This window comes from Leguminivora glycinivorella, chromosome 22, assembly GCF_023078275.1.
Source record: "Leguminivora glycinivorella isolate SPB_JAAS2020 chromosome 22, LegGlyc_1.1, whole genome shotgun sequence".
Classification (NCBI taxonomy): Eukaryota; Metazoa; Arthropoda; class Insecta; order Lepidoptera; family Tortricidae; genus Leguminivora; species Leguminivora glycinivorella.
In genome coordinates, this window is record NC_062992.1 from 4,170,517 (window position 1) to 4,195,017 (window position 24,501).

The window sequence follows — 24,501 nt, forward strand, 5'->3', positions numbered from 1 at the left end:
CCTATTAGCAAGTTATCTACGCGATCGACGGCAGTATGTTCGTCACGGATGCTTCGTCTCAGCACCTTATCACACGAGATCTGGTGTCAGTCAGGGTTCCATACTCGGTCCCCTCTTGTTCGGGCTGATGGTTAACGACTTGGAGACAGTTGTAAAGAACTCAAAATGTCTGTTGTACGCTGACGACCTGAAGCTGATCTTTGGGGTGAAAAATGGTGCAGATTGCATTTCCCTGCAGGAGGACATTGACTCCGTGCTGCGGTGGAGTGTTGAAAATAAACTGCTCTTCAACGTAGCCAAATGCTGTGTATGCTCATTCAGCCGAACTGCAACACCTATACTTGCGCCTTATACCCTTGGACTGGATAGGATTGACAGGGTGTCCTCTGTGAAGGATCTTGGCGTTGTCTTCGACTCACGGTTGACATTCCACGATCATATACGTGAGCTAGCTCGTAGCTGTTTTCAAAGATTGGGCTTCGTGATCCGCAATGTTAAGGAGTTCGAAGATGTTGGGGCCATAAAGCTTGTTTTCAATTCACTGGTCAGAAGCAAGCTGGAGACCTCGTCAATTGTGTGGATCCCCTATGAGTCGACTTACGTCTTACTTCTAGAGAAGATCCAAAAGGCCTTTCTCAGATTTCTTTACAAGAAAGTCTATGGCTATTACCCGTTTCTATACCCAACGAAGTTCTTGCTGGGAGCACTCGGTTATAATTCTCTGGAGGTAAGGCGTAACTGCAACCTGTTAGTCACCGTTTGTCGGATGCTGCGGGGTGAATCAGACTGCCCAGATCTGGTAAATTGCGTTCTCAGGTTGTATGTGCCTGATATTCCCAGAATTAGTCTGAGACCGCGTGTGCGCCCGCTGTTGGCGGTGCCGATAGCGCGCACAGTGTCACGCAGAAACTCACCGCTTCCTCGAGCTCTGACACTTCTCAATGCGCTACTGACGTCAGCACCTGATTGCGATTTGTTTGCATGGAGATGGAAGACAGTGTATCTTGAGTGTCTGAGGTATTGCGAGACGATGGATGATAGGCCTTCCACGGTCGGTGTATGATATTTTTAAGTAATTGTGTGTCGTTATAATACTTTTTTGTAAATTGTATTTTTTGTCTATGTTAGTTTATTCGGTGTATTGGTGTTTATGCTGTAATGCCGTGTAAACTTATTAAATAAATAAATAAATAAATAAATAAATAAATAGTGCTTCTGGTTCAAATTTAATTGTGTATATAAAAAAATGACTCAATTTCATTAAAGATTTACTTTGTGCATACCGCGAACACGTAACCGTAAGTTGAAAACAATAATAATTATAAATCACCTAAATACATCGTTGTTTACAAAGCGCTTGTTTTGAATGGCACTTCTCCACTCAACTAGACCAAATATTCATGGAACACCAGCTGGTGACCAGCATAAATGACTATGAACAGCCGTGCAAAAATATCTGATTTTCTATAGGGGGCCATAAGTATATGACGACATGTTCCCGGCAAAAATTTGTGATGCTCCGTGACCGGCAAAAACATCGTCTCTCTTTCTAGCGTCTCGCGAGCGTATAGCGTCGGGCCAACTGTATGGAAAAAGACGCCGCGTCAGCGCGGCCATACAGTTGGCCCGACGCTACGATCGCAAGACGGTAGATGTGGGAGGGTCCTTATCCGCATACATATCTGATCGGGTCGCTTAAAAATATTTGATTCTTTATAAAAACCTAAATTACACTCTCACCCGCATAAATATCTATCCATTGTTAAAGCAAATTTATATCTTACGGGCTAGAACCCTACCTGGTTGCCTTACAGCCGTAAATTGTATGAGGTGATTTGACAGTTCACAAAAACGGTATAGACTTGTGTCATTGGATATGTCTGTCTCATCTGTTCTTAAATTATGACAAGTAAACTTATTGCAAATCTAGTATCAGAAGCCTTTATAAGTACAAGCTTTTATTCAACTTGCCTTGTTAGTTATGTTAGTTTGAGTCAAAACGTAGAAGCTAAATTTGACCCACTTTCCGGTTTCCAATTGAGCTGAAATTTTGCACACATAATATGTAAATCAAGTGACAATGCAATATTATGGTATCATGGAGCTAATCTGATGATGGAGCAGAAAGATGATCATAGGAACTCTGTTATGAAACGTCGTATCCTCATTGAGTCAGGGGTTTTTAGAAATGTCTCGGAGAGCAATAAATATTTTTTTTGCAAAAATAACATTATAAATTGGGAGGTGTAATTATTTATTATCTCTTACATAGCATTAAGAAGAAAAACCGACCAAGAGCGCGTCAGTGTAGGGTTCCGTAGTTTCCGACATTTTACATTCCGTAGTTTCCGACATTTTACATAATGACAATTTAATAAATACCGTAATTTGGGGTGAAAAGGGTTCCGGGGGTATATAATGTTATTATATTTCTTGACATATTCCTTCTATTTTCCGCAATCAAAGTAGGAAAATAATATATTAGGTTTTTTAGGGTTCCGTAGTCAACTAGGAACCCTTATAGTTTCGCCATGTCTGTCTGTCCGTCCGTCCGTCCGTCCGTCCGTCCGTCCGCGGATAATCTCAGTAACCGTAAGCACTAGAAAGCTGCAATTTGGTACCAATATGTATATCAATCACGCCAACAAAGTGCAAAAAAAAAAATGGAAAAAAATGTTTTATTAGGGTACCCCTCCTACATGTAAAGTGGGGGCTGATATTTTTTTTCATTCCAACCCCAACGTGTGATATATTGTTGGATAGGTATTTAAAAATGAATAAGGGTTTACTAAGATCGTTTTTTGATAATGTTAATATTTTCGGAAATAATCGCTCCTAAAGGAAAAAAAGTGCGTCCCCCCCCCTCTAACTTTTGAACCATATGTTTAAAAAAAACCGGCCAAGTGCGAGTCGGACTCGCGCACCGAGGGTTCCGTACAAACCTGCAAGGTTTACAAAGTTCGTTCATTACGACAATCGAGTCATAATATATATTTTGTAATGTAACTAAAAATTTAAGGTTTTCGGAATTTTTCCTTTATGTGTGCTATAAAACGTTGCTTCATGCCAAATTTCAAGATTCTAGGTCGACTGGAAGTACCCTTTAGGTTTTGATTCCCTTGCGAGTACTTGCGAGTTTCAAAATATGCAGCTTAAATTGCTGTTTCTTTTGATTGCGTTGACATAGAAGTTTGATTTTGTTACAGCTTAAAGGTATTATAGACCTGAGTATTTGGTATGAATTTCAATTTAATACCTCTACGCGTTTATGAGGAAATGGGTAGTAAGGTTAAAATTATTAAAAAAAAATATATTATGTGATGTAACTAAAAATTTATGGTTTTCGTAATTTTTCCTTTATCTATGCTATAAGACGTTGCTTCGTACCAAATTTCAAGATTCTAAGTTCACGGGAAGCACCCTGTAGGTTTTGATTCCCTTGCAAGTGTCGAAAATTTGCGGCATAAACGGCTCTATCTTTTGATTGCGTTGGCTTAGAAGTTTGATTTTTTCACAGCTTCAAGGGACAGTAGACCTGAGTAATTGATATAAATTTCAGTTTCATACCTCCACGCGTTCCTGAGAAAAAGGGTCTTGACAGATGGACGGACGGACAGACGGACAACAAAGTGATCCTATAAGGGTTCCGTTTTTTCCTTTTGAGGTACGGAACCCTAAAAATATGAAAAAAATCACAAAAGTAGAACATTATAAAGACTTTCTAGGAAAATTGTTTTGAACTTGATAGGTTCAGTAGTTTTTGAGAAAAAGACGAAAAACTACGGAACCCTACACTGAGCGTGGCCCGACACGCTCTTGGCCGGTTTTTTATTATTATTATTATTGGTATTTAGGACAACAGCCGTAAATATTCAACTTACATAGGTATTTTTACATAGTCTTAGGCCAATAACAGTTATCTGTTGAGTGAAAAGTATTATACACAATATGTTACTAAAAAAAATGTGTAAATATTTAAAATTACAGTGAAAATGTGCAAGCCACACATTTTTATTTAGTTTCATGTCTGTCAAAGTTGACGTTCAAATTTATTGGATTTTTACTCATTGTAATCGTTCATTATCCTTTTGAATGTGTATACACTTCTAAAGTTTATGTATAACAGAAAATCATAAGACATATTTTCATTTTTATAATGGTTTTCATGAAGAAAGCGATGCAACTGTGTTGGGGAATTTTTACGGGATGAATAAATATCCGCGGCCTGAGGGGTGAATGGGATCAGGAATGGGGGAATCAGGTCGCAAAGGGGGTGAATAGGTTTACGAAGGGGCTGATTAGGGTCGGAAGAGGGGTGAATTGGGATGTGTGGTCAATGCTTGTCACATTGTATAAAATATATATAACTTACCTAAAGTGGTATTTTTATGAATGACCTCTCTGTATATGGACGCAATTTATACGTCAATGTATTGCTTCGTAGTTAGACTAGATACAAGAAATTAACACTTAGAAATGTTAATCACACTTCTGTCTACCTCCACGTTTCTACTTAAGTCCGCAAAAATCACCCATATTTATATTTATATTTTATATTTTATTTATTTGGGTCATCAACAGCAATACAAAAGATAAATTTAAGACACAAGGAACCATTAACATACCCAACCCATGGTTGCTATAATATAGACGGATTACTTTAAAATAAAAATCATAAGTATGAAACTATACAACTAGGGAAGAAAGTCAGTCAGTTTATGTTTGATCACATCGTTTTTTTTCGGCGTACATTATTTTATTTATTTATTCCTTATTGCACATAAAAAAATAAGTACAAATGGTGGACACAATGCCTTAAGGCATTCTCTACCAGTCAACCACTGGGTTAAAAAGAAACATTTCATACGTGCAGGCATCGTGACAGAAAACAATAATCCTGATATCACTTATTTTGTTACCTTTTTAGATTTTTAGCAGGAAAAGACTAAAAAAAGTTGATGGTCCCATTTTTTTTCTTCCTTAGTTACGTTACGTTGACCGATTTTGGAATTTATACTTCTCTAACTCCTACATTTAATGGGTAAAAATACCCATTAAATGTAGAATCTAGAGAAGTTTAAATTCCCAAATTGGTCAATGTAACCCCAGTTTACGGTAGACACCGTCAAGCTATTCTAATAATTCTCTTTTTATTTGAAAGAAAATTCGTTACGATAATATGCATATAAAATATGCAATCTAAGATAAAAAATACTTTTCATATAGTTACAAACTTAGTTCAGATTTTTTTTGTACAACTTTTAAAAATTGTTCTACCTATCAAGTTCAAAATAATTTTCCTAGAAAGTCTTTTTTCTACTCCCGAACTATGTATTATTCGTCATTTACAGGGTCGTGCATAGATCTTTAAAACCCTACATAAAAGTCTATTCCCCAAAGCCAGTGTCCGCCGGCTGTCCGCGCATGCGCGCAGTATCGAAAAAACTGAAAACGCATTGTTTGGCTCTGTAACCATGGCAACGCCTTATAACGATACGGCGCGCGTGCGCGGGAAGGCTTTGGGCAGCTGAGCTGACAGTGCAAACCTTTGCGTCAAAATACAGGAAACAGTGTGAATTTCACGAAAGTTATTCAAGAAACCTATTAAAAACTAAGTGCATGGTCGTAAAAAAAGTATTGTATGCAACGGTGTTTAACGCCCTTATGGCCTGAAATACGGCATACGGCAGTGATATTGACATTGACATATGCTTTTTCGTATTTTGATAGTAATTTGACTGCACTGTCTTTTTTGCCATGCTAATTTGAACCTTATCTCTGAGCGATGTTTTTTAATTTTCAGTTACATCACAGATGTGTATGACATGACATCTAGGTATTTAGCCATTTAAAAGAAACTACAAGGGGCTTTAAAGACGTAGCGACTGCAACTGGTACAGGGCCCAAGCCATAATTTAAAATTATATTGTGATTTTTATATGTATTTGTAGTTTATTTAATACTAAGTATGAGTTTCAACATTTTCAACTCAAGGAACTGAAATTAAGAGAAGAGACTCGGGAATTGGGTAAGATCAAGAGTCTGATGCAGATGGCGATGGCAGTATTGGATAAGATAAGATATGCGTCGATATTCCCTGTCTTTCTTTGTGTCTCTGACATGACTGCTGCTAGCTGTACTCTATTCATTAGGTTTTTATTTTATACACATACTTTATTTTTGTATCAAAATAAATGATAAATTGATAAAAAACCTAACGACCAAAAAGAATAAAGTACCTATCTGTTAGTCTTTAATACACCCCGCATATACGTAATGCACAGCACAGGCCTCCGAAGACCGGCAGGGCAATCATGGTCGCGCGATAAATGGTATAACATCGGGCCGTCCCTATCGCACTTACAAATTCTATTCTATTCTAAATAGTGTGATAGGGCTGATGTTTTATCATTTATCACGCGACCATAATAATTGTCTGCCTGGAGGTAACGGCCTTTAGCCCTTCACACACGTCTTTGAATAATGTTTGCGGGGATAGGCAGGCTGACGATTTTTTTTTTTATTTTTTTTTTATTTGTAAAGCAGGCAGGCAGTTGTAGTAACTGATAAAGCCTGTATCCAGTTGTCGGTAGAGGTTTCAGGTGTTATGTGGAATTAGCACTGTGCTTGTCTAACTTATTCTTGAATTCGTTTACACTTTGGGCCGATATTACATCCTCCGGGAGCTGATTCCAAGCTTTTACCACTCTATTACTAAAGAAATGTCTATGAGGATTGTTGTATGACCTGCGAGAGACCAGTTTATACTGATGACCTCTCAGACGGGTGTTGTTATTACGTTCTAGCATTTTATGAAAATCTTTGAGGTCATAATGTTGGGTTAGTATTTTGTATGTCTCGATCAGGTCTCCACGCTCTCTACGCTCCTTCAGGCTTGTAAGCTTTAGGAACTCCAATCTTTCCTCATAGGACATTTTTTTAAGTTTCTTCGGTATTTTGGTGAAGCTGCGTTGAACCTTCTCCAACAAATCGATGTCCTTGATAAAATAAGGGCTCCACACTTGAAACGCGTATTCCAATATAGGCCTAACATAGGTTTTGTGAATTTTGAGCATCATATCTGGCGTCAGATTCCCGAAAGCTTTTCTTATGAGGTAGATGAGACTCTTTGCTCTCTTAACGATCGATGTTATGTGTTCTTCCCATTTTAGATCCTCTGTGATTTTGACGCCCAGATCGGTTTGTGTCTTGACAGCTTTTAGGGGAGCATTGTCTAAATTATAAACATAACGAGGGTTATTTTTGCCTATGTGCAGAACAGTACATTTTGAAATGTTAAGGTTTATGAGCCATCTTTTTGACCAGTTCCATACTTTGTTCAGGTCGTCTTGTAGCAAATCAAAGTCAAGCAATGGGTTGGCGAATAGTTTAGTGTCATCTGCAAAAGTACTGATGCTGCAGTTTAAGCAGTGAGGCAAGTCAAAAGATTTTTAATCTAAGTATAGAAAAGTAACGCAAAATGTAGTGCAAAGTAATTTGAAATACACCTAGATAAACAATCAATTGAATAAGGAACGTTATCTACATATTTAGGTAAATTAAATTCACATGAGACATGAACAGAGAAGGAAAGCTAGATGATGCGTATTTTTTCTCTGTCTTCTTGTATGCTACCTTTTTACAGTTTTAATTTCTCAAAGGAGGTCAGTAGTTGACTACAAACTCAAAATAACACTCTTGAAAAAAATTAAGGGCACTGACCTTTCACAGTAAATTGAGGTAGTGTGAGTAAAGGGTGTTTGTGTGTGTAATGGGGTAATTTGACAGATTCTGAAAATTCTCCCTGCTCTACCCCCTCTTAACACTAAAAACCTGAAAACCGTTTGTTCAGAATCGAGAGTAGAATCGATTGAGCTATATCTTGATGGGGGTAATATTTTTATTTAAATTAGTATGATTAGTTATTTTTTACGTGCCTATTCTATTGTATTCGTAATACAACATTGTGTATATCGCGTTACTAGAGGTTGTTTACCTTTTTCAGTATTTAGGGGTATTAATTAGGGCTCTGGATACACGTGATTCACGCCGAACCGTAGCTACGTGACCTTAACACCGACGGTACTAAGATCACGAATTTCACGAACACGGCAAGGTACGTACCTCGTACGTACGTACTTGCCTTAGCGCCCGGATTCACGTGACACGCCGCGGTCCGTGACACGCCGCCGCCCGAACCTATGTTCGTGTGCAGAGCTTCGGGTGGCGGTTCCGTTGGGTACTTATCGTACGTTTTGTAGATTCAACATGCCCGGGAGAAAACTAAATCATGACTACTATGAATTATCACTTAGTACCTATACTTAATACTGGACGTTGGACGAGAGTTTTTTTACATATGAATTAAACTTATTTTTATGTTTTGCTTCGATTTTTATACTATACATATAACTAGCGGCCCTCCCCGGCTACGCACGGGGATTATCATAAAAATTGTTATAATAAGTTATCCGTAAAAGATAGATATATGCCATCGCGGACTTTTTTGTAGACCTATTAGAGAGACACAATTTTCCAATACATTAATTTGATATAGCTCAAACGGTTTTGGCAGCGTTTTCGATTAAAGCTCTCAGCCAGCGGGATTTTGTCCAACTCGATTAGAAAATATCGTCATATTTTAACCAATTCAAACAAAACTTTATCAAATTATAAACCTAAACTTTCCTCAAGGATTACTCTATTCATAAATGAAAACCGCATGAAAACCCGTTCAGTAGTTCTTGACTTTATCACAAACACACAGACAGACGCAGCAGGGGACTTTGTTTTATAAGAAAGATCAAGTGATTTATGGCGTTATTCGCTGTGTTACGTTACGGCCTAATATTGTTTATTTTTTGACATGTGCCGTCAGAATCCTCAAATACTCGACACTAACTTAAAACTGTATGTGGTGACAGTTTAGTATAGTATGGAGTAAATATTGTCCCAGAGCCGTAAGAAGTGTAAGAACCTCTTTTTCACACATGACGGCGTCCACAAAACGTAAAATCGTGTAATAATGGTTAAAAAAATCAAGTACTTAAAAACAATATTTCGCTTACTTTAAACATAATCTAAAACATGTTACATTGTTGCGGATCTTCGTTAGTAAGTATTTTACGATATTAATTTATAACGCAAGATTTACTTATTATGTCATTTATCATTCATTTTTATTTTTAAACTAGTGCTGTGGCAGATTGTAATTACGATTCAAATGACATTTCAGTAAGTTGATAGAAATCGTTTATTTGTTTAAGCGCCTCCTTGTCCATAGGGCCTAATCGATTCAACCAATTCGAAATTAATCGTTAGATTTGGCAAACGATACGTCTTAGCCACATCGCAACATACATCAAAACAAATGTGTCAAAAATGTGAACTTACGGATCCGGGACAATAGTTCTAATGAAATTCAGCAACACGACGCTTAGCCATATATTTCTGGTGAAGCATTATTATGTTATTCTTGAGGTTTTCACATTTATTCTTTCATTTATTTATTTTTATTTAAATTTATTTTTATTTATTTATTAATTAATATTTAAGCTTGCTACTATGTAAGAATATAACGTAATCTTAAATGTAAACAAGGCAAACAGCAGTGTAGATGAACAAAAGATCAAGTTCTGTGAATCTTTGAGACGTACTATGATGACTATTATACTCCAGGTAAAAAAAAATATGCACACATGTGCGCGGGGTCACGGTTAAGACAAAAAAAATAACAGCTGCAGTTCTTATCAGTTACGGTACATTAAATAATACTTTTAGATAGTATATTCCTTTAAAGCACTGTATTGTTTGACGAACGAGCTCAGCTATCTTACTGTGGTGGTATTTTGTAAATAATAAGTGCAGTTCCACCACGTGGTAATAAAGACAGTAAGATTTACGAGCAGCCTTTTGTACGTGAAGCTGAGTGAAGTGAGCGATGTGTTATTTTTACATTTTGGGATTTTTTTATTTAATCTGGATGGGGCAGATTAGAATTTTAGTTTATTTCAATTAGTCACTTGTAAGATCCCAGTTGACCAACACTTGAAGGCCTTGACACTTTACTTTAGCGGTGAATTTAAAAGTTATTGTCGTTGTTGTTTTGTTCAGTTTTTGTATTGTTACTGTTAATGTTTGAAACTCTTAACAACGAAGAGAAGTTTGGTGTGGAGATATGCCACCAGAGTCGGAGATTCAGCTTTATGTAGTCTCTGCAAGGATCGAACAAACAATGAATTTCCGTGTCGTCATGGTACCTACTACAGGATCTATCGCGAGGCATTTGACGTCAGTTCATTTGAAATCTGCTGTTACTGTTACGACATCAAACGAGTAAGTTAATTTTTTAAATAGGTGTAATCCATAATAAGTAAATAAAAGCAGCAGAGGTCTAAGTTTAAATACCATGAAAAAATAATTTTAAAGTTATTGCATGTAAATAGTATAACGAAGCTCACTTTATTAAGCAATCAGTAATAAATGGCTTAGTTATTATATTAATTATTATTTTTGAAACAATTTGAAACAGTTTGAAACAGTTTGCAACAATAAAATGATAATCCTGCGCCTTGAACACTCTTAAAGTAGACTTTTTTTACGACCATCAATCTTATTACTATATAACGTAATTACCTAATTAAATGGTGGCTATAACAGTTAAGTTGGCGTAAAATGTATAACATAATTATTAACTAGGTATGTGATAAAATTACGTTTCCGTGGATGTCATCCCATCGTCACATTCTTAATTTTTACACTAAATTGACAAATTTCGTATTCCGTTCATCAATAATTGAATGGTACCGTGTATCTTCCTATTTCCTTATTTACCTATTAAATCTTATTAATCAGAGGGTAATTAGAGAGTTTTTGTCAACGAACACTGCAGACACATAATAAGCAGATTCAAAGGTATCACGGTGCACGGTTAAGCCCATATTACCATGTTAACGCATGGTATTTTTCAACCACAACCACTCAACAGATAAGCTTAACAAAGGATAAGGTATAGTCATGGTATAGTGCCTTAACATAAAAGTAATATTTTAGTGAAAGTATAAGCATTTTCTGAATTTGAACTCGAAGCGTCGGTTGTAGCGTAGACAATGCTACCAGTGGTTATTCAATAATAAGTTGAATTTAGAATTACAACTGTTGAATACTTTTGGATAGAGTAAAAAACTCAAATGACTGGAAGGAAACTTTATCTGAAACGGTTACCAAATCTAGCAGTTACGCTTACAAAAGGTTACCTACCCATATCGTTGGTATTTTAATAACCACTTCTAAATTAAGCCTATCGGAAAACCCGGATCGTTTATCACTACATAGTATAAAACAAAGTCGCTTTCTCTGTCCCTATGTCCCTATGTATGCTTAAATCTTTAAAACTACGCAACGGATTTTGATGCGGTTTTTTTTAATAGATAGAGTGATTCTAGAGGAAGGTTTACATGTAGGTAAAGTACCCGTGCGAAGCCGGGGCGGGTCGCTAGTTTGGTTATATTTATTTATTACTTACATATTAATATTTGAAAAACCGCAGTATTGAATATAAATTTTAATTCAAAAGTAATTAAGATATAACCTCACGATACCTACATTTTAATTCATAACTTATAGAGACTGCATCCGATCTGATCTTCTCTCATGAAACGCCGCTGGCGGACCGGGCGTGTCACGTGAATTCGTACGTACGTACGTACGGATCTACGTACGTACGTACGCTAATTTCACGTGATTTATTTTCACGTGACGAACGAACCAGAAATCCGTTGCCGTGTATCACGGCAACGTGCGTACGGCTACGTGTTCACGATACACGGTCACGACCGGGAGCCCTAGTATTAATACTGGCTGGTTACTTGGGTGATTATTTTTTCCGCTACGAGTTTGACGTTGTTTGTCAGTTTAATCTTAATGTTTATCATAAGTCATAACAAATTAAACTCGTATCTAATTACAACCTTGTCATTCTGAATATTGGGTTTAAATTTGCTTACTGCGATTACCTGTCCAGTTTGAAGTTTACTGTGACAAAGCTTGAAAGTGTTTTACAGTGACATCTTAGCTGTCTATTGGTAAACCTTATGTCGTTGCAGTAACGTACACAAATAAATAGTCTTATGGTTTATGATGGTAGTTAGCAATTATTTTATTGAGTGTAGAGCTAAAAGTCAAGTAGAGCTGTACAGAAATCTAAAAATTCAATTAAAAAAAAGTAACCATCAGATTAAAGATGAATACTATAGATGAGTTTATGAAATGAAAATGAAATGAAATGAAAATTATTTATTACCGGAAATACATTCCATAGGTTATTACTAATATTAACATAATAAATTAACTAAATTAAATTAAAATTAATAAAACTAAAACTAAAATAAATCTAGTAGGACCCGCGGTTTCGGGTCACCCCGACCCCGATCCCAAAAAATATGAAATAAATGATTATGATTATGATTATGATGTATGATTTAAAAAAATAAAAATATGTTGGGGTGTCTGAGGTTTTGAGTGACACCGGAAACACGTTGTATTAAAGTTATACACAGACAAGAATCTACTTTACATACTTAAATATAAATCAATAAGTAATATCCCTAAGATTTCTCCCAAATTAATTATGACAATGTAGTCTAATATTCCATTCTGCCCGAACGTAACTGCAGAATTAATGTGGATGCAAAAGAGTAGTTGAATATAATTTATATCCAGCCATTATCATAACTTAGCATTCAGTTTTCTTAGTCAGACTCGCTGAATTGTCTCCAGGTAATAAAATAATTCAAGTGATGTCACACGGTAGAATGAATTTCTTATTTGAACAATTACTGCAGTTTCTGGGATTTTATAATACTGAATTTTAATAATAATGGCTTTATTATGATCCTGTAACATTCACTCAGTAAATTATTGCTTTATTACATAAATATATACGCTGTTACCTCGTCACCTAAACCTAGTTGAATTATTTTGTATTTTTTTTTAAATTGTACCGTCTGTAATTCATTAGATACTTGTTACACATAAACAAGTATGTAATAAAAAACAGTTATTCTTCCTTTTTCAAGCGAAAAACATTTAGTAAGGTACAGCGGGGCAAATCTCTACTGGGGGACCAATGTAACTGGTCCATTTTTTCCATGTTTTACAATGTTTGCATTATTAAATAGACTGTCCACCGGTACTGTAGGCGTGTTCGGTGGATACATGTAGAACTCAACATCATAGTGTAATCATATAAAATAGGGATCAGTTACAATTGCCCCCCAGTCGACATTTGTCCCGCTGTACCTTATTTAGAATGTCAACTTCTCAACAACTTGTTTGTGGCATCTGATATCGAATCACTAGACAATGCTCAGTATCAAACGGCTATAAACCTTAAGTTACTTTAGATGTGGACTATTATTACCTGTACGTTGTGAACTATAGTAAAATGAGCGTTGTAAACAGTTTTATGGGCAGTTCTCCCATTCAATTTCTTGTTGAGTCAATAATTTAAGAATTCTGAATAGTAACAGGGTTGAAACATGCTATCGAATTATATTACAAGATAGTACATAGTAATAAAAGGAACTGTTTACATTAAACCTTTAGGTATCCAACAGACTTAGTGACTTTTCACATTATCCGATCCGATATCGGATGTAGGACCGATATCCCATACATTTAAGCCGCCATCTTGGATGTTTGCCTTTGAAATCCTTCCGACTTCAGATATCGGATCGGATAATGTGAAAACGCACTAACGGCCCAGCCACGACATTGGTCTAAGCGCGATAGCGGTGAGCGGCAGCCATACGTGCGAATGAAAAGTCCCATCGCTGTGTCTCGCTCCGATGTATGGCCGCCGCTCACCGCTGTCGCGCTTAGACCATTGTCGTGGCTGAGCCTGGGTTGTCGACACGGAATCGGCTTTAGTAGATCAAAAATCGCTTTAGTTAGCGCTTACCTACTCGTCATCGTCGCTGAACGCATCCGTACGCATGTTCATGCCAACGAGCGATTTTTGTTCGGAAAAATCTCCTGTTCGAAAAATGTCCTGTATTCTATGAAAGAAGAAACTGACTGACTGACTGGCTGACTGACATATCAACGCACACAGCCGAAACCGCTGGTACTAGAGATTTCAAAGGCACGTAGGAGGTTCCTTATAAGGTGTAGAGGAGAACTAAGGAAGGATTTTTCAAAATTCTCCTCCTAAGGGGGTGAAATGGGGGGTCCAAAGTTTGTATGGAAAAACAAGATTAGATTTATTTATATATTTACATACATCATACTGGAAAATTTTTAAAGATTTATTGTTTTTGTCATAGTCCTCTGTTCCTTTGTCTGAATGATTTTGTTTCAAATTATTTTGAGCCAGTCCACGCAAAATCTATTTAAAAACACCGCAGTTGTGGAACAAACTGATTTTAAATACAAATTGAGGATAGATGGTGGTTTTTTGTCGTCGCCACAAATTGCCGATGCTTCGGATTGATATTTGATTGCCTCGTTTATGCCCTGATCGGTTGTTCAGTTTATGGTTACCCATGGCAACGAGTAACCAAGGCAGAAGATAACAAAAAGCGAGCGATATACAGGGTGAAATCAAATTGGCAATGCAAAATAATATTGTTTGGATCTATTCATGATTACGCTCAACTTTTGCTATGGGACTTATATCGAACTCGGCAGAAAAATGTGTAAATTCTGATGGTATCGAGTTCGTTAATATGTATGCAAATTTGCAACGGAGCAGTATGGAGAAATGGATACATATTCATTCAGTCAATCTGTGTAAGAATATCCTATAATATTTATTTATTTATTTATTATTAATCAGTGATCGGAACTTTAGGAGTAAAAACTTTAACAAAACCTTATATTAGAGCTGACATTAATTTAAAATGAAACCAAGATTATTATTTTCAGATCAATGTTCAATTTGATTCTATACCTGAATCCAAGATTCCTAATACATTACTACAAGGATAATATTTTCATGGTTGTAAGTACTCTAAAATGTCCACTTAGCAAGTTTTGTTAAAGTTTTACTCCCATAGTTCCGATCACTGTTAACGAATCATAGCAAAAGTTTTCGAAGTTTTCTGTAATCATGAGTAGATCGAGAAAATATTATTTGGTACTACCAATTTGATTTCACCCAGTATGTATAGTGATAATAGGCTAGTTTCCTATACTTAAAATAAAATATTTTATGCAGTGCACCACCTAAAAACCACCACCCGTAACCACCTAAAAAATTCCAAACCCAAAAAAGTGGGGGTGACAACTTTGGAAGAAACGGCCCAATTACGTTTTCGTATTACGTTACGTTAACGTATTATAAAACTCCAAAACTCATGGTACAGGGTTACGTTTAACAATAGCCAACTTAAATCTGCATACAATTATCGTTTATCAGAAACGAACGCGAAGTGACGTGCCGCGATAACTATCGGTGACGTAGACAGTTCCATTAACGAAATTACGTTACGTTACATTTACCAAACAACCACCCATTACACCGTTGCGTGGATAAATAAACAATTTCTTTACTATACACATACATACATATATACATAAATCCATACATGGGCCATTTTTTCAAGGTTGTCCACCCAACTTTTTTTTGGAACTGGAATTTTTTATGTGGTTTCCACTCAGAATCGCTTGTTCTTTCAATCCTAATAGGAGAAAAAAAGTGTCCCAAGGTTTTTTCCCATTCTGTTACCATTTTCTCATACATTTTGTTTGGCGGTAACGGAATTGGAGGTTTCAAAAATGTATGAAAATCTTGGGACATTTTTTTTCTCCTATCAGGATCGGAAGACCTCGCGATTCTGAGTATGAATCGCGATCGCGTAAAACGTGCGTAAAAAGCATGTAAATGTTACAAAACCGGCCAAGAGCGTGTCGGGCCACGCTCAGTGTAGGGTTCCGTAGTTTTCCGTATTTTTCTCAAAAACTACTTAACCTATCAAGTTCAAAATAATTTTTCTAGAAAGTCTTTATAAAGTTCTACTTTTGAGATTTTTTTCATATTTTTTAAATATATGGTTCAAAAGTTAGAGGGGGGGGGAACGCACTTTTTTTCCTTTAGGAGCGATTATTTCCGAAAATATTAATATTATCAAAAAACGATCTTAGTAAACCCTTATTCATTTTTAAATACCTATCCAACAATATATCACACGTTGGGGTTGGAATAAAAAAAAATATCAGCCCCCACTTTACATGTAGGGGGGGTACCCTAATAAAACATTTTTTTCCATTTTTTATTTTTGCACTTTGTCGGCGTGATTGATATACATATTGGTATCAAATTTCAGCTTTCTAGTACTTACGGTTACTGAGATTATCCGCGGACGGACGGACGGACGGACAGACAGACATGGCGAAACTATAAGGGTTCCTAGTTGACTACGGAACCCTAAAAAGGGCCCACATGTTGTCAGGCAGAGTGGTGGCAGGTGGACTAAAATGTTGACAGAGTGGTGGCCATTCGGATGTATGAAGTCAAGGGATGTCAGGCGGACATCCCTTGACTCGTTGGGTAGAGTCCGTGGGTGTCGTAGAAGTCGACTGTGATTGTATTGTGGGCGATGGGCTAGCAACCAGTAACGCAAACCTTATAGTGTTCGTACCAGTGTGACAAACGGCCACCAAATCATGAAATTGTCAGCCATTTTAATATCATTGGATGCCGTGAAACCTCCATTTGATTGTAGGGTTGTAACCCCGCCTCTGCGGCACGTCTGTCATAACGTGATCAATACTTAATTGCCAATAGCGTTATCAATAAACATGATTGCCTGTTTAATTACTAACATGTTCAACTGATTGAGCTGACTGCGCTCGGGAACGTTATTTGAATCACATTAACGGTGAAATTTTAAAATCAACTACGGATTATCGCATGTTGATTCTATCAAATTTGGATTACTTCAACTGTAAAACCAAACGTTTGAAAATATAATGTAACAATTACGATGAATGTATGGAAATGAGGAAGTTCGAAACGAGTGGCGATATATTAAAACATGACCGATGGAACTGTTTTAAACCGACAAGAGTTACGAATTTTCGCACAGTATAATGCACGTCGTTTTTTTATTTTAGTTTATAGCGTGACTCTTCTAATGGGGACCCACTCTCGCTCAGTTCGCCAGCAGCAATGGCTGTCAGTTAGAAAAAAAAGTGATAGCGTCAAAAAACTGATATACTCTTGGGTAGACACGTTCGTTTTTCGTCACGTTCCTAAATTTGTCCGATTCTGCTTGCGTCAGCCATTCTTTATTTGTCATGCATGATCGTCGATTATGGTCTTTCTCAACTAGTCAACTACGGTCAATATCGTTGTTCATCTTTATCTTAATCCGTCTCGTTCTTTACTCGTCATAATCTTCTTTCGGCATGCATGTTCGCTGTTAAATCTATGTTTTTCGTGTTTTTTCGTAGTCTTAGATCGGTAACAACTTAGAATATGACCAAATACGAAATGACGAAAAACGATTGAGTCGAAATAAGAAAAAGGCCAACAACTCATTATGGTCAAAGACGATAATGACTGCAGACTAAGTTGGCGAATGAAGAATGGCTGACGCAAGCAGAATCGGACAAATATAGGAACGTGACGAAAAACGAACGTGTCGACCCAAGAGTATAGCGAAAAACTGAAAGACCGTTGCCGGCCAGTGGGCTGATCGTCACTGGGCGCTTTTACTCGTGTGTCTTCTCTTATCACACGGGCGTTTTTCTTCCACCTTGACACCAAAAATCATGAAAATTACTCTAAAATAGTCTGACCAGGTGCCGTAGCTGGATGGCATTTCTGCGACGCGAAACGAGCGTTTCGTTTCGTGAGCCTTTCGTGAGCGTTTGTGCCATTCGGCGACGTACCCTGACACCTAACATAAAACTGGCACTAAAATAGTGTTTCATTGTCCACAGGTGACGAGTTCGTGTACCGGGACGCGTGGGGCGGCATCAGCCTCATGTTCGCAGCGAACCAGTCGTCTAAGACACTCATGCCCAACACCACTTACGTGAGTAACAGTTTATTTAATTTTTTTTCTACTCCCGAACTGTTATTCTTCATTTACAGGGTCGTGCATAGATCTTTAAAACCCTACATAAAAGTCTAGTCCCCAAAGCCAGCGTCCGCCGGCTTTCCGCGCATGCGCGCAGTATCGAAAAAACTAAAAACGCATTGTTTGGCTCTGTAACCATGGCAACGCATTGTTATAACGATACTGGGCGCGTGCGCGGGAAGACTTCAGCTGACAGTGCAAACCTTTGCTTAAAAGTACAGGGAAAGTGTGAATTTCACGAAAGCTATTTAAGAAAACTATTAAAAACTAAGTGCATGGTCGTAGAAAAAGTATTGTATGCAGCGGTGTTTAACTGAGTCAAAAAATACTCGTGGCGTCTTAATAATAATTTTCGACTTCGCTTCAAATTGCCCACGCCACTCGCCTTTTTTGACCTCCTTTAAACGCCTGTTGCATAAAATACTATAATCGTATGACACAAAAACGGGTAATAATATTAATGTCATAGAATACAACTTAAATAGGCTACTAGACTCATATATTGAATTTGGCACAATAAATTATTGTCTTCTGTAGTATTTGATATATAAAAAAAACAATATTTATAGATTTTGGGGATTAGAAGAGCATTTCTTTTTTTTTGCCATTTTTTTTATTTTTATTTTTTTAGGGAATTTCAGGTCAATTGTGCTCAGAATCACAAGTAAGCAACTCACTGGGAGACAAAGTGTCTCAGAATTTCCATACATTTTTGTTACTTTCCTCGTTTGTTACCCCACACAACATGTATGGATAATGGTAACAAAATAAGAAAAAATCGTATGGGACAGTTAAATTAATATCAAACAGCTTAGGAGTAATGTCAATTCTGATTAAAACACTTCCAATTTTGAGTCCCTTAATTGTAATAATCCAGATTGATTTGCACTACTCCAATATTTCAAGATTAACCCCGACTTTGAAAACAATTTGAATATAACTTGAGCCCATCTCGGTTATTAAAAAAGTTCCAAACCGCCGCATTGAGATGGCTTGTGACACTTATTGAATTTTGCCACAGCACGACGGCTCTTCGTCGAACAATGGAGACAGAAAAACAGTAAATCTAAATCAAGAAGATTACTTTGCTAATTCAACGTTTCGACGTTTCAAACTTCCCACTACCAATAAGTTTTATTGCAAAAATTACATTTTTGGCACAAGCTTTTATCGCCGACTGTACCTTTCTTTCAACAGTCATCTCTTGCTCTCCGAGACGTTTTTAAAAACCCTTTACTCGATGGGGATACGACGTTTCATAACAGAGTTCCTATGACCACCTTTCTGCTTCATCATCAGATCAGCTCCATGATACCATAATATTGCATTGTCACGTGATTTACATATGCGAAATTTCAGCTCAATCGGAAACCGGGAAGTGGGTCAAATTTAGCTTCTACGTTTTGACCCAAACTAACATACTAACAAGGCAAGTTAAATAAAAGCTTGTAAAAATAAAAATACAAACCTGGCTCTGGCTAGTCACTTAGTCTATCAGTGACTGGCACATAATCTTCTTGATTTTGATTAACATAGATTTCCGCAAAGTAACGCCAGCATCCATCTATTATTAGAAAGACAGTGTACAGTCAAGTGTAAAAATATGGGTGTACACATCTTACTCAAAAATATGTCCTATAGCATCTTAGTCCGGTGTAATAAGAGCGTAGTACCATATTTATGAGACGATTATTACGACACGTATTTATACGTATTTTTTCGTAACTCAAAAATCGCTCCCCTGGTCAGCAGTCGAAAGACACCAGGCCCCGTAGCCGAATGGCATTTCTCCGACGCCAAACGAAAGCGATACGCCGCTGGCTCTGTCGCGCCAATACGCAAGCGCGATAGAGATAGATATCTACTAGCGCTTCGTTTCGTGAGCGTTTCGTGAGCGATTGTGCCATTCGGCTAGCCACCCTGGGTACGTAGCCGAATGGCACAAACCGCACAAACGCTCACGAAACGAAACGCTCGTAGATATATATCTCTATCACTCTTGCGTATTAGCGCGAGTGAACCAGACTACCTTTCGCGGCGTTTCGTTATCGTTTCTCGTCGCAGAAATGCCATTCGGCTACGGCACCCGGTGGAAAGTAAAGACATAGTCTAAGATGGCCCGTAACACTCGTACTGTGCTTTTATTCGTTCTCCAGCCTGGAGGTTCAAAAATCTTTGCTAAAACTTTTTTAACCCCCGACGCAAAGACGACGGGGTGTTATAGGTTTGACGTGTCTGTCTGTGTGTGTGTCTGTCTGTCTGTCTGTTTGTCTGTCTGTTTGTGTGTGTGTGTGTCTGTCTGAGGCATCGTAGCTCCCGAACGGATGAACTGATTTGGATTTAGTTTTTTTTGTCTGAAAGTTGAGTAAGTCGGGAGTGTTCTTAGCCATGTTTCATGAAAGTCGGACTACTATGCGCGGTTGGAGGTTTTTTCAAAATTTTAATTTTGTGGTTAGATTATTTCCCTTTTAATGTCGGCTAAACACTCCCTTTCTCGCTCTTCGACGTTTATTTCGAGTTTCTGTCGAGATTAAACGCCTCTTATATTATGCCAGCTGTATACGTTCATAAGGCAGCTAAGATAGATAGATAGAATACTCTTTATTGGCACACCTCAGCAAGAGATACAGAAAAAAGATACAGCGGAGACAAAACAAATGATTATAAATAGAGGCAGACAACAGGCGGTCTTATCGCTAAAGAGCGATCTCTACCAGACAACCTTTGGGTAGCGGAAATAAAAAAACATAATCAGAAAGAGTAGGTGCTTCGAAATGAAAAATCATACTTATTCTAATTTCCAACACACAAATTGAATAAACATACACATATAAGAGAATATAAATAGACTAAGGTTAACTGGAAGAGATTCCTTAAATGGATAAGTTCGCCTCTGTACTAATGATAACCTCTTTTTCTTGTGTGTTGTATTATTTTCTGGTACGACAAAGTGTTTTACTACTATTACCACTACTACCTTCATTATTTACTCATAAGCGCAATAATTTTAAACAAGCCTACTGTTAGTTTATCCACTTTGCCATAGTCGCTGTGACCTTTGTTCTCCGACATCCCGTGATTAATCGCGTTCGAGAATTAATTAACACTACCGACTAATGACTAACGACGTAACGACTAAAGACTGACTAGAGCGGACCGTCTGTGACGGGTACAGTCTTTTGGGGGCAATATTTATTTTTTCTCCTTTGTCTATTTAAAACGCGAGCTCGTTCAATCCGAAAAGGTGAAAAAATGTGTCAAATTTAGTTGTTTTTCTACTAAGTGTCTATCATACAAGTTATGTAATAGTTATTTGTTATACAAGGGGGCAAAGTTGTATTTTAACGCCGAGTGTGGAATTAAGAAACGAGCAAGTGAAAGGAGTATATAGTTGAACCACGACCGAAGCGAGTGGTTCGAGAATAGAATCCTGAACTTGCGAGTTTTTAACACACGAGAAGTAAAATACATTTGCACCCGAACACAAAACTTTTCCCCTCACTATAGCGAGGAAAATAAAACGCAAAAAATGCGTTTATCACTGCTTCCAGTAGTTCCACAGGTAGTAAATCATCTTTATTACTGGATTCACCTACTTTTATCAATTTTAAAGCAGTTAATTTGACTTTATTCAAGGTCAAATTACTTTACCCGCTAGTGGATAAAATGCGTTTTTACCCGCTGGTATTAAATGACAAAACACGTGTTTCCGAGCTACTGAGGGAAAAAATATCATAACTCAGTTGAAAAAAAAAATTGGGAAAGTTTGAATCAGTGTGAGGCAAGTCATGTTTTTACCTCCGCCTTACAGAAGACCGCAGCCAAATAGCATTAGACCCTACTCATGGTGTTGTGTTCCTGCCATTGAGTAAGGCTGCCGGAGCTCATCGAGGGTGCCGTGTGCTGGTGACGGAAGGACCTACGGAACTAATTTGTTCCCAATTCCCAAACCCAAACCCTTCTTGGAACTTGTACACTCTTTTTAGGGTTCCGTAGTCAACTAGGAACCCTTATAGTTTCGCCATGTCTGTCTGTCCGTCCGTCCGTCCGTCCGTCCGCGGATAATCTCAGTAACCGTAACTACTAGAAAGCTGAAATTTGGGACCAATATGTATATAAATCACGCCAACAAAGTGCAAAAATAAAAAATGGAAAAAATTGTTTTATTAGGGTACCCCCCTTACATGTAAAGTGGGGGCTGATATTTTTTTTCATTCCAACCTCAACGTGTGATATATTTTTGGATAGGTATTTAAAAATGAATGAGGGTTTACTAATATCGTTTTTTGATAATATTAATATTTTCGGAAATAATCGCTCCTAAAGGAAATAAAAGTGCGTCCCCCCCCTCTCTAACTTTTGAACCATATGTTTAAAAAATATGAAAAAAATCACAAAAGTAGAACTATATAAAGTTTTTCTAGGAAAATTGTTTTGAACTTGATAGGTTCAGTAGTTTTTGAGAAACACACGGAAAACTATGGAACCCTACACTGAGCGTGGCCCGACACGCTCTTGGCCGGTTTTATTTTGCTTTGTACTGACCACAGCAAAAAGGAGTGTACAAGTTTCTAATGGATTCGCAACGCGCACGTGACATTCCTTGAGTTGCAGGCGTCTATAGATGACGGTGACCGCTTTCCATCAGGCGGGCCGTATGTTTGTTTGCCACCGACGTAGTATAAAAAAAAATGAAAAATGGCATAACAAAACGAACCTAGTTTATGTATTTTATGAACATATATTTCTTTGTAATAAGTTTTAGGAGTGTAGATCAGCAATTTTCGAAAAGTTTGTATAAAAATTCAGGAAAAGGTTAAATTTGTTTTTATTATTCCTATTTTGTTACCAAGATTTTTTTGATGAATTGAGATTTTTAGTAAGTTTTATTTCGTCATTAAGATCCTCTAGTATCTATATTTTCTTAATTACAATAATTAACCTGTATATATATATTACGAAAGTCGACTTATATTACTAAATGTTGGTAACGAAATAGGATTAATTAAAATTTTATGACGTGGCTATGTACAAAGTTGCCGGGAACTGCTCAGATCACATTTTTCAGATCCTTTCTAGTCATATCAAACACATCGTAATTCGTAATATGAAACTGACAGATACTCGTATCGGTAATAGTATCTGCCTCATCTAATAGCGAATATTCAATTGGCAACTAGTCCATATTGAATGAATTAATTGCCCTATATTGAACGATGCTCTCGGGGGAAGCCTATATCCTTAGAGAGCGCGTCCCCGGGCGGCGGATAGGGGAATGCTCACCGCTTTTCTTTTAAGAGAGGCGGGGGGTAGGAGGGAAATAAAATACCTCCCGCGGACCACACAGGCCGGAGAAAGTCACTCCGTTATCAAACTCTCCTTGCGGGCTTCTCTAGCATCTGGAGCAGAGGTCGTGAGGGAGCTGTCTGCTAGAGCTGGGACAGACAGTAGGAACGGCAGCGGATGAACCCAACGATGGGCCAACGGTGGCGTCCAAGTTTTCTGAGGAAAGCACAGCCAGTGTAGAAGGACTCGGGGCCCCACTACACTTATTTTACGCCCCAAGAAAACCACCATGAAATGATCAACCAAATAATGCCAGTAGAATGCGACCCGGACTCACCCCGGCGTCATAAGTTGATCGGGACTTGTGATGTTAAGTATACTACCGATGAAGATCCAAAGGAAGAAAACAAGAAGTCTACACGAGGGATTAAACTCATACGAAGAAAAGAAGATTGTTTGAAGTTAGCCACGTGGAATGTTAGAAGCTTAATAAAACCAGGGAAATTAGATAATGTAATATTAGAAATGGATAGGCTAAATTTGGACATATTAGGCCTCAGCGAAGTACGCTGGAAAGATAATGGTAAACACGAAAGGCAAGATTCAGTCCTGTATTACTCAGGTAAACCATCAACGGATAAAGATCACTACCACGGTGTGGGCATATTAATAAAAAAAAAACTTACTAGATATGTTAAAAACTTTGTACCTGTATCAGAGCGGATTATTCTTTTGCAATTGAATGGACACCCGTTTGATATCAATGTAGTGCAAGTTTATGCCCCAACTTCAGAAAAAGCTAAGAAAAACCCAGAACTCCTTGAAAATTTTTACGGAGACTTAGACACGGTTCTTAGCTCACTTAAATCTCAACAAGTAACCATAGTACTGGGAGACATGAATGCGAAGATAGGTAAAGGATCAGTTGGAAAACATGTAGGTAATTACGGATTAGGAGAGAGGAATTGGACAGGGGACAGGCTAGTGCAATTTTGCGTAGAGAAAAATCTAGTAGTGACCAACACTTGGTTTAACCATCCACCCAGACGTTTATACACATGGACCTCTCCTAAGCACAATTCAAAAACCATTGTCCGTAACCAAATTGACTACGTACTCATTCCAGCAA

General features: G+C 37.5%; 1 protein-coding gene across 1 annotated transcript in view; it reads left to right on the plus strand.

Annotated features, from left to right (window-relative positions):
• The window catches only part of LOC125237759 (dipeptidyl aminopeptidase-like protein 6), a 342,306-nt gene that overhangs the window by 204,160 nt on the left and 113,645 nt on the right, over window positions 1-24,501 (plus strand). Inside the window, exon 4 of the mRNA XM_048144933.1 lies at window positions 17,947-18,041. Within this exon, the coding sequence (XP_048000890.1) occupies window positions 17,947-18,041 (95 nt within the window). The remainder of the gene's footprint in view (window positions 1-17,946; window positions 18,042-24,501) is intronic.